Source organism: Pseudorca crassidens, chromosome 10 (assembly GCF_039906515.1).
Source record: "Pseudorca crassidens isolate mPseCra1 chromosome 10, mPseCra1.hap1, whole genome shotgun sequence".
NCBI classification, from domain to species: domain Eukaryota; kingdom Metazoa; phylum Chordata; class Mammalia; order Artiodactyla; family Delphinidae; genus Pseudorca; species Pseudorca crassidens.
This window is the reverse complement of record NC_090305.1, coordinates 19,602,960-19,617,130: the sequence shown is the minus strand read 5'-3', so window position 1 is coordinate 19,617,130 and position 14,171 is coordinate 19,602,960. Positions and strand designations below refer to the sequence as shown.

At 40.5% G+C, this 14,171-nt stretch overlaps 1 protein-coding gene across 2 annotated transcripts; it reads right to left on the bottom strand.

The window, feature by feature from the left end:
- Nucleotides 1-2,093: 2,093 nt before the first annotated feature.
- Nucleotides 2,094-14,147, bottom strand: ACOT13 (acyl-CoA thioesterase 13). 2 transcript variants are annotated; one of them, XM_067752153.1, is made up of 3 exons: nucleotides 13,891-14,147; nucleotides 4,007-4,191; nucleotides 2,094-2,347 (listed from the first exon to the last, which is right to left on the bottom strand). In XM_067752153.1, exons 1-3 carry the CDS (start codon nucleotides 13,969-13,971, stop codon nucleotides 2,191-2,193), a joined length of 423 nt encoding a protein of 140 aa, XP_067608254.1. In that variant the 5' UTR covers nucleotides 13,972-14,147; the 3' UTR covers nucleotides 2,094-2,190. The 2 variants fall into 2 exon arrangements, with proteins under 2 accessions (XP_067608254.1, XP_067608255.1); XM_067752154.1 differs by lacking the exon at nucleotides 13,891-14,147 and adding an exon at nucleotides 13,830-13,865.
- Nucleotides 14,148-14,171: the final 24 nt, after the last annotated feature.

The window sequence follows — 14,171 nt, the reverse complement described above, 5'->3', positions numbered from 1 at the left end:
AGTCGCTTGGGTACCCGTTATTGATGACCTTAGGAGGGTTTATAAACATGGCTAAACAGTAAACTCAAGAGAAGTTGGGTTTATAATTTCAACAGGTATGGGAATCAAGGACATTTTGTTAGCTTTTAACAATTATCATCCTGGCTTTATGCCTGGCTTCATGGAAAAGAAAAAAAATATTCTTAATTTTAGAATAATTTTTCACATGTTTTCTGATCAATTTAAAATTAGAATCTATTTGAAATTAACACTTTATCATGGCTGGGTACTGTTCTAAGCTCTTATCTTAACAACCTTGAGGGGATCTAGATACAGAGGTTTAGGAACTTGTCCACACTCATTGTGAGTAGGGGAGGATTTAAAACCTGGCTGTCTGGCTCTGTAGAGTTAAAGTTTTTATTTTAGAATAATTTTAATTGGGAAAGTTATAAGTAATACAGAAAGCTCCTGTATAAACTTCACCCACAAAATAACTCTTGACATTTTGACGTTTTGTCTTTTTCCATATATTTATATATATTTTCTGAATCGTTTGGGAGTTTGATCCCTTCCCCCTCGGTACTCCATATATCCCAAGTACAAGGATATTCTTATTACCACAGTAAAATTATCAAACTCAAATGTAACAATGATATACTTTAATTTACCATCCATATTTCACTTTTGTTGATTGTCCTCCTATCTTTGATTATGCGGTTTTTTTTATTTCCTTATAGTTAGTACAGGATCATTGCATTCAGTTGTCATGTTTCTAGTCTCCTTTAATCTTGAACAGTTCCTCAGCTTGTTTAATGACCTTGACAGTTTGAAGAGTACAGGCCAATTTTTTAAAACACAGAGTGTCCTTATTTTACATTTGAGTGATGTTCCTTCATGGTTAGATTTGGATTATGTATCCTGGCCAAAGCCCAATGTAAGTACCTTATGCCCCCTAGAAACACACTGTCCGTGTACACTGTTGATTTTCATTTTAATTGGTCAATGTGATGTCCTATTTCCCCATTTTATAGTTATTATTTTATATCTACCCCTCCACATTTACCAGCATTCTGTTAAAAGGAAGAGCTCTCCTGTCTCTGCTGTTTATTCAGTATTATTACCTAAACAGTTTGGACTCCCTTTTCAATGCTGTGTAATTTTCATGCCTCTCATCATTTTCTTGAGCACTTCCTTACTTTCAAAGCACATGATATGTTCATCTTGTAATTTCCCTATCTCAGCCCCCAGCTCTGAAATCAGGTATTTCTCCAAGGAGCCCAAGTTACTTTTAGTGGGAAATACTAGATCTGGGTTTCTTGTGTGCTCACTGCTACTATCAAGTCTGCTTCTGTCCTTTCAGCAGACAGATCAGCATGTATTCTAATACAACCAAAGGACAATAAACCTTTAACTGTTGACTGTGTTTCCAGTTTCCAAAGTTGCTTTGGAACTTTATGATCTTCAGTCATGAAATGTTAACTAAGACCCCCTGATGGCAGAAACCAACTATTATGAATGCCATAGTCAGGAAAACTTCGAGAAATGGACTAAACATTTGTGAACTTGGTCTTTCCAGTACTGCAGATTGGGAGATTCAAGATCTGCATGGTTTTATCCTAGGTACGAGAAAAGGAGCTGCCCCCACCACTATAAAATATGCCACTCCTGTAATAAATTCTCAGAAAAGCAGTGCACCCACTGGACTATTTATCACTAATGTGCTTAGCCTTAAACTTTGTTGAGGACTACTCAGTCTACTTTATTTTCCAATGTGGCCTATGGTTCATCTATTTTGAAGTTCCATAATCTTGAAAGTGGGTTAAAAAATGTAACATTTTAGAGCTGAGAAGGACCTACAATTTGTTAAGGATTAATTGTTAATTTGTATTTCTCCTTTATCTTGAATTTTAGTTTTAAGGTAATCTTATCTCAAAATGGTCCTGCTAGCTTTGCTTTACCTGTTTTCAAAACACTTTTGAGCTACGAATGTTTTCATCCAAGTATCATGTATGATTATAAACTAAAACTAAAGAGGCTTAGAATATAGACAACTCTATCCTATATTCCACTTGATCTCGATGGCATTTTCCCCAAAGAAAATATTTCTTAGCCACTTCTGGTTGTGCTAATTTATTTTGAAAATTATATTTGTTCAAGTCAGATTTACTCTGGACATTCATTGTTGAGTTTCTTTAGGTCACCCTGCTGTTCTCAGTTTCCCAGGTGTTTTGTGTGTCTGCCTTGTGCTATTAATTTTCCCGTGGCCTTGTTCATCAGATCCACAGAAACAAATGCAAGTGTTTTTCCTTGCTTCAGAACATGTGCTGTAATCACTATATCTTCTCCCATTTTAGCAGGTGACATGTACCTTGAAAAGAAACATTTAAATTTAGTTACCAGCAAATAGGTTTTAAAAGAGAAAGTTGTGTGCATCTCATAACAGCCTTATGTTACTTATTTACTCCTAAATAGTTTAAAAATAATATCCTTTCTAATTTGAAAGGCTGGTCCTGACCAAGTTATATCTTACTGATTGCTTATGCACACAAATTTCTTTTCCCAAAAATATAGGAAGGGGTTTTCAACTGCCCCTGCCTCCCCGCACCGCCCTATTTTTTTTTTTTTTTTTTTTTAGTTTCCCACTTAATATTTGTGGCTAGAGGTTTCCTTGAGCTTTCACTTAATTGGCTTAACTTCCTAGGTGAAGTAACACTTGGTGTTAATATCTTGTCATATCAATATGCAGAATTTATTCAACTCTAAAATGACTTAATAACGATAAGGAATTAATATGAGGCCCTTTTGAATCTCAGGCAGCTCTTGATGGTGGCCAATACTTTGGCAACACATACTTTGAAAGGCCAAAATTATGTTTAGCTTATTAAAAATCCTTTAGGATTGTAGCAGCAGTATCTTAGAAGATCAGGAAATGCAGTGCTAGGTTGGAAGATCTCTGCTCGTAGAGAGATCTTAAGGCAAAGGGTTGTAGAGGGTCTTGAGGCAAAGCAGAGTCATCAAGTGGTCTTACCCTTATCATGTGGAATAAGGTAAGGACTGCTGAATAGGCTCACCAGTGCCCAAGCAGATCCTTCTTTTTGTACGTCTTAATTTCAAAACACCATTTGCATCTTGTCCTGTGATTTGCTTACTGCACTCTCAATTTATTTCCATAGTAGAGAGAGACTGAAAGTTAAGTTAGCCTAAGAAAAGATTTAGATTGTTTAACAACCTGATACATTATTTCCATTGCCCTTGTGATATATCTCATTGGCTTTCCCACCCTAACCCCTGCTTCCCCTCTTGCTTAGGTGGAAAAATCAATTGTCTTGAAACTAAATCCCCGGGCCCTGCACTCTTTAGTGAACGGGACACTGGCAACAGTACTAGTTAATGTGGGAATTTAATTTTTTGCATCTGGAAGTGTTTGACCCCTGCAGGCATTTTCACAACAGTGAAACAAACCTGACATCTGGGGTTCTGCTTCCTTATCATGAGAGCATGTCTGTGCAGTTGCAGAAAAACATGAAGTATTGCAAAACTGGACATTTGTGTTACAAGGCAATGGCGATGTATACGTGAAGGTTTCCTCAACTTTTATTTTTATTCTAGCTTTTCTCTATAGGTACTCAGTACAACCTTCATGAGACATTTGTACAAGTGGCACTTTTAAGGATTGTATGAAAAACAGTTACAAACCGTGAGTTTGTGATGATTTTTTTTCCCAACAGTATGCATATTAGAAGCTGAATGTTTGCCTTTTTGAGTGTTTAGATCATTCCCCATTTATTACTGGTTATATTACTGATTACTTATTATTACTGATATATGTTGTACTTGGAAATTAATTCCTCTAGTTCTAGATTCTAAAACCATGGAATATTTTAAGGCAAATCTATAGCTGCATTTAAGGATGACCAGCTAAGGGCACCTCATGCTTTATTTATGTTACGAATGTGTTTAGTCTCGGTTGTTTGAAATGAGTTACCACGTTGGAAAAAGTTATTTGGGGTACAGTTTGGATACATACGTTATGTTCATGTCGACACTGACTCCGGGTGCTCCCCTTTCTGTGCACATCAGAGCATATGTTGATACGACATCCACTAAAGTGGCTGTCATGCCACCATGGAGGGTGCCCATTTTATTGGTATGCTGCTCTTCTACTTTCACTTCACAAATCACTTTCCCAGGGACAGCAGAAACAAGAGTCACCTAAGTGTAAAAAAAAAAAATTTTGAATATTTGGTGGTATTAGAAAAGCCCAAACAGCCTAACAAGAACTATCATTGGATTAAACCAAGTCACCCCCAAAAAGTTGATTCAGAAATTGAAAATCAAGTTACCAATCTCTCTCTGATAGAAATTAACTCTGATGTAAACTGTTTTGAAATAAAAAGGAATACTTAGGGAAAAGCAGGAGTAGTTTTTCTTAATCTCCACTCCTCTGCAGAAATCAAACATTCCGTCTGAGCTTTTCAGCCTGTGTACAACAACCTGGCATCTCTTAATGTCTCCTTAGAAATTTTGCACCAACAAAGCCAGCTGGTCCTTGTGATTTGTTAACCCATTATAGTTTTAATTTGGATGTTCTCTAGTTTTTGCACAAAGTAGTTTTTTAGAATGACTTCATAATGAATGGTTTAAAACGATTTATTGGAAGAAATTGAGTAATTTAATGCATTACTAGAATTAATAAGCTTATACCATAAACTTATTTTAATATGAAAAAAGTTTGATAGAATCCAGCAAAGGTAAATTGCTGCTTTTAAGGTCCTGCCCCATTTATGGTATCATAATGAAAAAATTATATGAAAGATAAAATGTGGAACAATGAATTTAAAATGTTATATCAAACATCTTTAGAAAGGAAACTTAAAGAAAAATAATAGAAATATGTTTCTTATATCCTATCTAAATTACTAGGAAAAACAATCATAGATAATATTTAGAAGCTGGAACTAAACTGTGAATGGAATGTGCTGCATCCGGCAATGTAATTCTCACCGTCACCAGAAGTGTTCAGGCAGAATATGGATGAATATTTGATGTGTCTGTTTTTAGATACAGGAAAGGATGTCTCAAGCATTAAATGGTTTAATTCTAGATAACTACCATTTATTGAGCACTTTCATGTCAGGCACTGTGCCAAAGTCTTTCCATATACTATATAACAAGGAAGGGATTATTTCCAGTTTGTGTAACTTAAATTCAGTGGTTTACTCTCAAGGTCACCCAGGATGTGACAGAACTGAGATTCAGATCTAGGTCTGTCCACCTCCAAGTCTCCCTAGTTGCTAACTATAGAATCTCTAGGTATTCAGCGGCCTTTATGCTCCCACCAGGAAGACATTTCAGCATTTCACAAACTATGACTTTAGTTGTTTGTTGTTGTTTATCCCCTAGAAGGCCCTGATGTAAAACAGAAACAGAACTATAAAATATGAACCATCCTAAATAATATGTTTTGCTTAATGGGTAAATCAATGGAAAAGTAAACGTTAGAACGGGATCAAGTCTATTTATACAATAAATGACCTAGCCACAAGATGTCCTCATAAACTAATAATACACACCAAGCAAGCCCAAGGTGTAAACTCACCTTATTGGGGGCATGTACCTGAGTCTGTCAAGCACTGCAGTCTAAAGATGAACGAGATCAAATCCCTGCTTTTAAGGGGTTCCCAGTCTAAAGGAACAGACACACATGCACACTGCAGTAGAGCGAATTACTGCAGATAGGATAAATACAGGTTGCTGGAAGTAAGGATCTTACTTATCAAAGTATGTTTTCAGGGAAGAGACATTAGGAAAGGCATCCTGGGGAATTATTTGTGGATTGAAGGACAGGCAGGGGTTAGGCAGGTGAAGACAGGAAAAAGCCAGGCAGTTCAAGAAATAGAATCAAATAGGAAAGCATCATAGTCACCAAAGGTAGTTTAGTGTAATTTTAAGGTATGGTGTGTTTAGTAGAGCTCAGTTCTTAAAGTTCCATTTTATTATCTAACTTTGGCTGGGATGACAAAAGGTAAAACAAATGTCAATTGGATTTTCTACTGCAGACTACTGATTTTGGTTTTTTTTTTTTTTTTTTTTTGGCTGCATCAGATCTTAATTGCAGCATGCAGGATCTTCGTTGCAGTGTGCGGGCTCAGTAGTTGCAGCACATGGGCTTAGTTGCCCCACAGCATGTGCGATCTTAGTTCCTTGACCAGGGATCAAACCCATGTCCCCTGCGTTGGACCACTGGACCACCAGGGAAGTCCGCCAAAATACTGATTTTAATATTTATCTTTTTCCACAACTTGAAAGGACAAAGGACATACTAAGATACAAAACTGGTTGAAAAGGTACGTTGGAATAGAGATACTTTTGTACTGGTCAGCCAGATATGGCAGAGAAATGCTTTTATGTGTTGCCAATTCTTTTTGGTTTTTTGGCTGGGCTGCATGGCTTGTGGGATCCTAGATCCCTGACCAGGGACCGAACCTGGGGCCCTCAGCAGTGAAAGTGTGGAGTCCTAACCACTGGACAGCCAGGGAATTCCCTGCGTTGCCAATTCTTGTCTCCCTCAGTAAAAATAAGTAAACCAATGGAAGAAGGGATGTCCAACATTGGGATGTCCATCCCAATGAAGGGATGTCCTACCCAACCTCCCAGAACTAAGAAACAGTCTTGCGGTGGAAGAAACCAATGGAGAGCTACCTGTCTGATGAAGAATGGGGCTGGGGGGGCTTCCCTGGTGGTGCAGTGGTTGAAAATCCACCTGCCGATGCAGGGGACACGGGTTCGTGCCCCGGTCTGGGAAGATCCCACATGCCGCGGAGCAGCTGGGCCCATGAGCCGTGGCCACTGGGCCTGCACGTCCGGAGCCTGTGCTCCGAAACAGGAGAGGCCACAACAGTGAGAGGCCCGCATACCACAAAAAAAAAAGAATTGGGTTGTGGGGAGGACACTATTTAAAAAAAAAAAAAAAAAAGATCTCAGTCAAGATATAGGCTGTAGAGAGCACACGTGTTTATTTGGTTACTAACTATGGCTAACTTTGTGTTACAGACCATGCTCAGAAATGTACATGCATTGTTCTATAGGCATTGAGACCCTGTCTCGATCCTCACAAATCTTTGAAGTAGATAGTGTTATCGCCATTGGACCCAGGTGTCTCTGGCTTAACCACTAATGCAAAACTGCCTCCCCTCACATCTCACCTGGACTGCTGCAGACAACTAGGACCTCATGCATCGGGAGGAAGATGGGCGTGTAGCCTTTTGTGATGCCATGGGATCAGAAATATAGCTGTCATGGCCCCAATAATCCTGCAGGTTGGATGACTGCAATAGATTGGCAAGAACTTTTATGGCTCAGCCCAGTCTGACACAACAGACTCCTCAGTTTAGCATAAAAATGGTCTTAAATGGACATGTGCTCATATAAACATCTGCCCTTTTTCTGTATGGCCTGCAGTGTACTGTCTCTTCCCTGCACCTCAGGCATTCACATGAGTTTATATGACTCATGCTACCACAGCATCCCCCACTGCCACCCCTGACCTGCAGGCTCAAATTCCATCACAGAGAGATATGCTTCAGGTGACGAACACAGTTTCTCCCTTCCTCACTTAGCTTTTCAGTAAAGACATTGAGAAGGGATCCCTAATAGTTAACAGCAATGAAGGAGACAGTCCCTAATAGGAAGCTCTGCCCAGAACCCAGAATTATTCTTAGGCCTTGAGGTTTCCAATCTTTCTGGTCTTTAAGAGTCACCGCCTGATTGGGACTGCCGCTGATTGCTGAGCAGCACACACAGGGCCTCTGCTAATGGATAAAGAAACATGTCTCTGGCTCTGTAAGGGTGTCTGTAACGGGCCTTAAGGAGTGTGGCACATGGCATGAGAAAACCTGCACGTATGTACAAACGTGAGTCAACCAAGGATATGGAATGCGAAAGACCACATGTATGCACGAAAGCACAGAGAACAGGTAATACTGGTGGATGAGAATTTTGTGTATTTGTAAAGGAGGCTGTTTTCAAAGCAATTTGCCCTGATGATGGACACAGCTGATTTCACATGTGACACAGTGCAGATACCAGAGGAAGTGTGTCTGAGGATGATGTAAAAATGCACCTGCATATAAGCAGGAAAAGAGGTAAAGAGTAAAATAGAAGGTGGCAGTGTGATAGGGTGGCAACGGCAAGAAAAATAGTTGGAAATTATGTTAAGGGGCCATAAAAAGGCATAAGCTATTCAAGAATTGTGGTTCAGCCATGCTGCTGTATCAGCCCAACATTTCAGTTTTATAATAAATGTATGTTTTAGTAGCTTAATTACACAGGTGACTAGACCAATAGTTAAGAGTACTAGCTCTGGAGCCAGACTTAGGCAAGATCCTTTTTTTTTTTTTTAAATTATTTTTGGCTGCATTGGGTCTTTGTTGCTGTGCGGGCTTTCTCTAGTTGCAGGGAGTGTGAGCTACTCTTCCGTTGAGGTGTGCGGGCTTCTCATAGCAGTGGCTTCTCTTGTTGCAGAGCACGGGCTGTAGACGTGTGGGCTCAGTAGTTGTGGCTCGCAGGCTCTAGAGCACAGGCTCAGCAGTTGTGGCGCACAGGCTTAGTCGCTCCGTGGCATGTGGGATCTCCCTGGACCACGTCCCAGGCATTAGCGGACAGATTCTTAACCACTGCACCACCAGGGAAGCCCCTTAGGCAAGATCCTTAACTGACGTTTCCTTAGCTGTAAAGTGGAGATGATAGCACTACCCTCCTAGAGTTTTATAAAGATTAAGATAAAATTCAAATTAAGTTAGAATGGGGCCTGGCATATCATAGGTGATTAAAACATTTTAATTCTCATCCTTATCAAAGTTGTGACTCAGACACAACAATCAAACTGAAAGTTGGTTTGGATAGTTTCACATTTGCTTAAATTTTTAAAATTTGCTTAAAATTTTTATTTTAAGCAATTTTAAGGTGCAGGGATTTGCTTAAAACTGCCCAGTTGGAATTGTTTCTGTTGCCAAGATCAAGGATGACTTAATTACTAAATTCAGTGGATGCTTTTCAGCCTGTCCCTTACTTGACCTCTCAGCATTCTGCAACACCTAAACTGTTTTCTGGCCTTTCCTGAACTCCCACGTTCACACCTCCAGATTCTTTTCCTCCTCCACTAGCCACTCCACATCCCCTTTGCTGGCTCTTATTCTGCAATGCCCGCCAGGAGTCAGAGGGTCAACTAATCATTCAGACTCACAAGCCCACCAAAGGCTACAGTTGGTGCCAGTTTCACTCAGGATACAGGACAGTTTCTCTAAGGTTAGGTACTATAATACAATGTTAACACACAGGCAGGGAGCGGACAACTTGGGTTTAGATCCCCCTTACTAGTTGTGAGGCCTTAGAAAAGTTAAGCTTCTATTTACTCATGTGTAAAATGGGGATAATAATAGTACCTGCCCCATCGGGTTGGCAAATGGCAGATTTTATCAAATTATTCTAGAATGCCTATAAAGGTGGATGCTATGAAGGCCTCTGTCACATCAATCACATTGGCAAGATTTCTCTCAAATACAGCTTCTGTGCTGCCTTGAACCTGGAAAAGAGGGGCTAATAGAGGAGGAACTTCCTCACCACCTACAGACTGAGGATTGGGGCTATCCACTGCTCCAGATCTCCTCTCAAGAGGGAAAGCACAAACTTGGGTAGAATTTTTGCAGCTGATCTAGTTTGGAATGTAGTACCTGAATATAGAGTCATTCCCAGGAAGGAATTATGCCCTGCAGGAATGTAAATATGGTGAGCCAGTTATGATAAAGCCACAAGTCAAACAGCAACAAAGAAGTTGAAATAATCTCTGTTCACTGAGGAACAGTATTCCAGAAATATCTATTGGCATATCATGTTGATAAATTTTAAATAATATTACTGTCCTTTTGTGGTAGATCCCAAAGCCTCAAAGTTTTTCTAGTAAGTATAAGGTCAATTCTTACCTTCCTAATCATTTCTGTAGTCTTCAAAGGCTGCTTATCTTTCTCAACCCTGTATGTCCTCAAGGTTCAGTCCTAAATCCTTAATGCTTCTCTCTAGTCTGTGTTCTTCCTCTTGAGACATCTCATTCACCTACACATCTTCACCTCTCATTTCCACAAGGATGACTCTACACAATTTTACCTTGCTTCGGAACTGCCCTCCCTTATTTCTTTGTGTGTTGGATTCCACATGGTATTTCCAGATCTCACCTGAGATTCCAGATCTCACCTGAGATATGTCCTTCCACATGTGTTATTGTGGGGGAAAGAGTTCCACTGGCAAGTAACTTAAACATAATAAGGTTAAACATGTTTATCACAGAACTAGTCAAAAGTTTTAAGATATAAAAGGGATATACATGGCTCCACTCAGAGGAGAGACATAGTGTAGCCAAATTCAGAGAGACAGACTGTAGATGAGGGTTGCCAGGGCTGGGGAAAAAAGGGAATGAGAAGTTATTGTTTAATGGGTAGAGTTCCAGTTTTGCAAGATGGAACTCTGCTATGGACTTGCTCCCAAAGAGCTCTCAGTGAGGAGAGGGAAGACAGAAAAATCAACAGATATTTTCAATAATGAATAGTAAATCCTATGATAAAAGTTATCATAGGAAAGTTCTGGAGATGGATGGTGGTGATGTTACAACCATGTGAATGCAATAATTACTACTGAATTGAATACTTTAATATGGTTAAGATGGTGAACTTTATGTTATGTGCATTTTACTACAATTTTAAAAAGGGGGTATACAACGTCAATGTTTTCTGAAATTATTTATTCATAGGACTCTTTTTTCTCAGGGCACATCTGATGGGACTGTTCCTTGGAACCCACTTTTCTCCTCTGAGACGATAAACTCCTAGAGTGCGAGGAATTGTGATTGGCATTTCTTTATAACCTAGAGTACTTAGTTTGTTGACTGATTTAAAAGTGATCTTATAGCAAGAACAGGACACTTTCTTTTTTGGGCTTAAAACAAAGTCATTTATTAGATTTTGATTCTGTCAGTTGGCAATTTAGGCTGGGCTCAGCCAGCCAGTTCTTCTGTCGGGCTTGCCTGGACTCACTCTTGTTTCTACAGGCAGCTGGCAGATTGCTAGGAGCTGGTTGACTTAGATGGCATAATTCACATGTATGGTGCTTGGTGCTGGCAGTTGGCTGGAGTGATGGGAGTGACAGACCACATGTAGGACATTTATTTTGCATGTTAGTTTTTCTGAATCAGTGTTTTATAAAAGATAGGTTTTGTGGGTATTTATAAACACTGATAAAACAGAGGTTTTAAAAAGAGAACAGGCTTAAATAAAGAAGTTCTAATGTATGATCTCATGCACTGACTTGACATCTGTACCATGACTAATTTTGCAATTTGCCTTTTTCAACAGATCATTTTTAGAGGAACAGAAAGTCACCATCATTTATCAGATTCTATATGCCAGGTCAAAACATCTGTCCAAAAAACAAAATCCCCACTGGAATATTATCAGCCAAATTTTCAAGTGTTATTCTACTTGATTCATTGATTTTGTGGGAGTGGGTGATGGAACAGACTTGACACAATAGTACTGTACATCTCACTTGCTTCTTACACCCAGAAACATTATTCCTTCTCACCTTTGCAAAAGCAATGAGGTATAGAGGATAAGTGTGTCTGAGAGACCATATACATCTTTACTCCAATTTAGTTTTAACAATATTCTTGCATTTTAAAATCCTGCACTTAAAAGTGAGCATTTCTTGCCTTGAAAAATCTCTGGTGTCATATTTAAATCACCAAAGGGACAATTCTTTGACATAAAATAATTTTGTCAGTCAAGGTCCAGTGAGGCGCAAAAACCACACTAGTTATATTAAGAGACTTAAAGAATTGTTGGGACTTCCCTGGTGGCGCAGTGGTTAAGAATCTGCCTGCCAAAGCAGGGGACACGGGTTCGAGCCCTGGTCCGGGAAGATCCCACGTGCCGTGGAGCAACTAAGTCCGTGCGCCACAGCTACTGAGGCTGTGCTCTAGAGCCCGCGAGGCACAACTACTGAGCCTGCGTGCCACAACTACTGAGCCTGCGTGCCACAACTACTGAAGCCCGCGCGCCTAGAGCCCGTGCTCCGCAACAAGAGAAGCCACTGCCATGAGAAACCCGTGCACCGCAAAACGAAGAGTAGCCCCTGCTCGCCGCAACTAGAGACCCAGTGCAACCAAAAAATAAACTAATTAATTAAAAAAGAAGAATTATTGGGCTTCCCTGGTGGCGCAATGGTTGGGAGTCCGCCTGCCGATGCAGGGGACACGGGCTCGTGCCCCTGTACGGGAAGATCCCAACATGCTGCGGAGCGGCTGGGCCCGTCAGCCATGGCCGCTGAGCCTGCGCGTCCGGAGCCTGTGCTCCGCAACGGGAGAGGCCACAACGGTGAGAGGCCCGCCTACCGCAAAATAAAAAACAAAAACAAAAAAGAATTATTAACCAAAGATTTAGAGAAAGACCACATTCAGTTCCATGCCAACACATGTAGAAATCGCAAGATTTGAACAACCAACTGAAACTTCAGTGCAAAGACATGGTTCATATATTCTTATAGAGAACAAGAAAGTTGCAATTTATCTAGTTTTGACCTAGGACAAAATGAATGATAAGAGGATGGTTTAAGTCAAGTGTTCAAAACCTCAGCACTGTTGACGTTTGGAGTGGGTGATTCTCTGTCGTGGGGACGGGGGAGGGAACCTGTGCAGTGTGGGATGTTCAGCAGTATCCCTGCCAATAGCCACTAGATGCCAGTCCCACCCCTCCCACCACACTCCAGTCGTGATGATCAAAAATGTCTCCAGACACTGTCAAATGTCCCATGGGGAGCAAAACCACCCTCAAATGAGAACCACTGGTCTAGATCACGTTACCTTAAAATTTATGGTAAAAGGAACCATGTTCACGACTGGATTTATACATCACTAAGCATAAACCTGTACTTTAGCCTGAGCAACTCTTCCCACACGAAAAGTAGACAACTACAAAATCCATTTTTGATAAAATTAACAAATAGAGAGCACCTACTATGATACTGACCTGTGCAGTTAACATGGTAGCCACTAGCCACCTGTCAGTATTGAGCACTTGAAACATGGCTAGTATGAATTGAGATGTGCTGTAAGTGTAAAATTCACACGGGATTTCAAAGATTAAGTACAAAAAGTACTCTTTTCTACTGATTACATGTTAAATGTTTTGGATATAATGAGTTACTTAAAATATTTTACTAAAATTAGTTTCACTTCTTTTAAAAATGTTTATAATATTGTAATAACAATTATATAATATTACAATTATAAAATTATTATTATAAAATACCTCATTCAAAATGGAGTTGGGAAGCCCTGAAGGGGGAACTTTCCCCCACTTAACCACTCCTCCCAGCTTACTTTATAAACCCCAGCAGGAAAAAGGAAGATTTTCTCCTCGTCCAGCAACAACCCAGCTGCTGAGAAACCTCCGCAACTCAACCAATGAGACGACCACAGCCCCAGCTCTCCTCTCCTCCAGCAAACTTGTTCAAAACAGCTCCTCTCAACATTCTCTTCTCCTCGCTATAAAAGAACAGTTGAGGACTTGCCTATAGTTGGCCACAGTTTGCATGTCCCAAAGTGCAATTCCTCTGCTATTTTTGCTGGCTAAGCCATTTTGCTGGCTAAACCACTTACGTTTTCGTTTTAAAGACTGACAGATCAATGTAGGCACACCTAGCACATAACTGTGCTCCATTAAAGTAGTAATTATTATTACTAAGGTGAATTTAGGGACGCAGTCCAACAGAATCTAGCCGGAGACAATTTATTCAGCGCTCACCACGAACCAGGCATGGTGCATTCTTTCCCTTCATTAGAAACCGCGCCTTCGCCTCTAATACCTTTTCCAAACTTCTGTCAAAACCGAGAGCCTTTCCTGAGAACTTTATCGCCTCCAGCAGACTCTTTGCCTTACAGCTCATCGTGGACCGTTCGCCGGCTCCCAGGCCCCACTCAAGAATGATTCTTGGAAGAGCAGGGAAGCCCGGAAATTCGCAAAAGAACAAGGACGGAAAGGGCGAAGGGTTTGCAGCCTTCTGGGCCCGCGACGCGCTCCAAGTCCGCACTCGCGTGCACCGGCGGCCACGGTGCGACCGCGGCTCGCGCACTGACGTTCCGCGCC

What these genes read in the sequence shown, in the direction of transcription:
- ACOT13 (XM_067752153.1), bottom strand. Translation starts at nt 13,971, where the DNA reads ATGAGCTGTAAGGCAAAGAGTCTGCTGGAGGCGATAAAGTTCTCAGGA. An exon ending in TTGACAGAAGTTTGGAAAAG is followed by an intron (nt 4,192 to 13,890) that starts GTATTAGAGGCG and finishes TTTTACACTTAG; the next exon opens with GTGACTCTTGTTTCTGCTGT. An exon ending in AGTGTCGACATGAACATAAC is followed by an intron (nt 2,348 to 4,006) that starts GTATGTATCCAA and finishes TTTCTTTTCAAG; the next exon opens with GTACATGTCACCTGCTAAAA.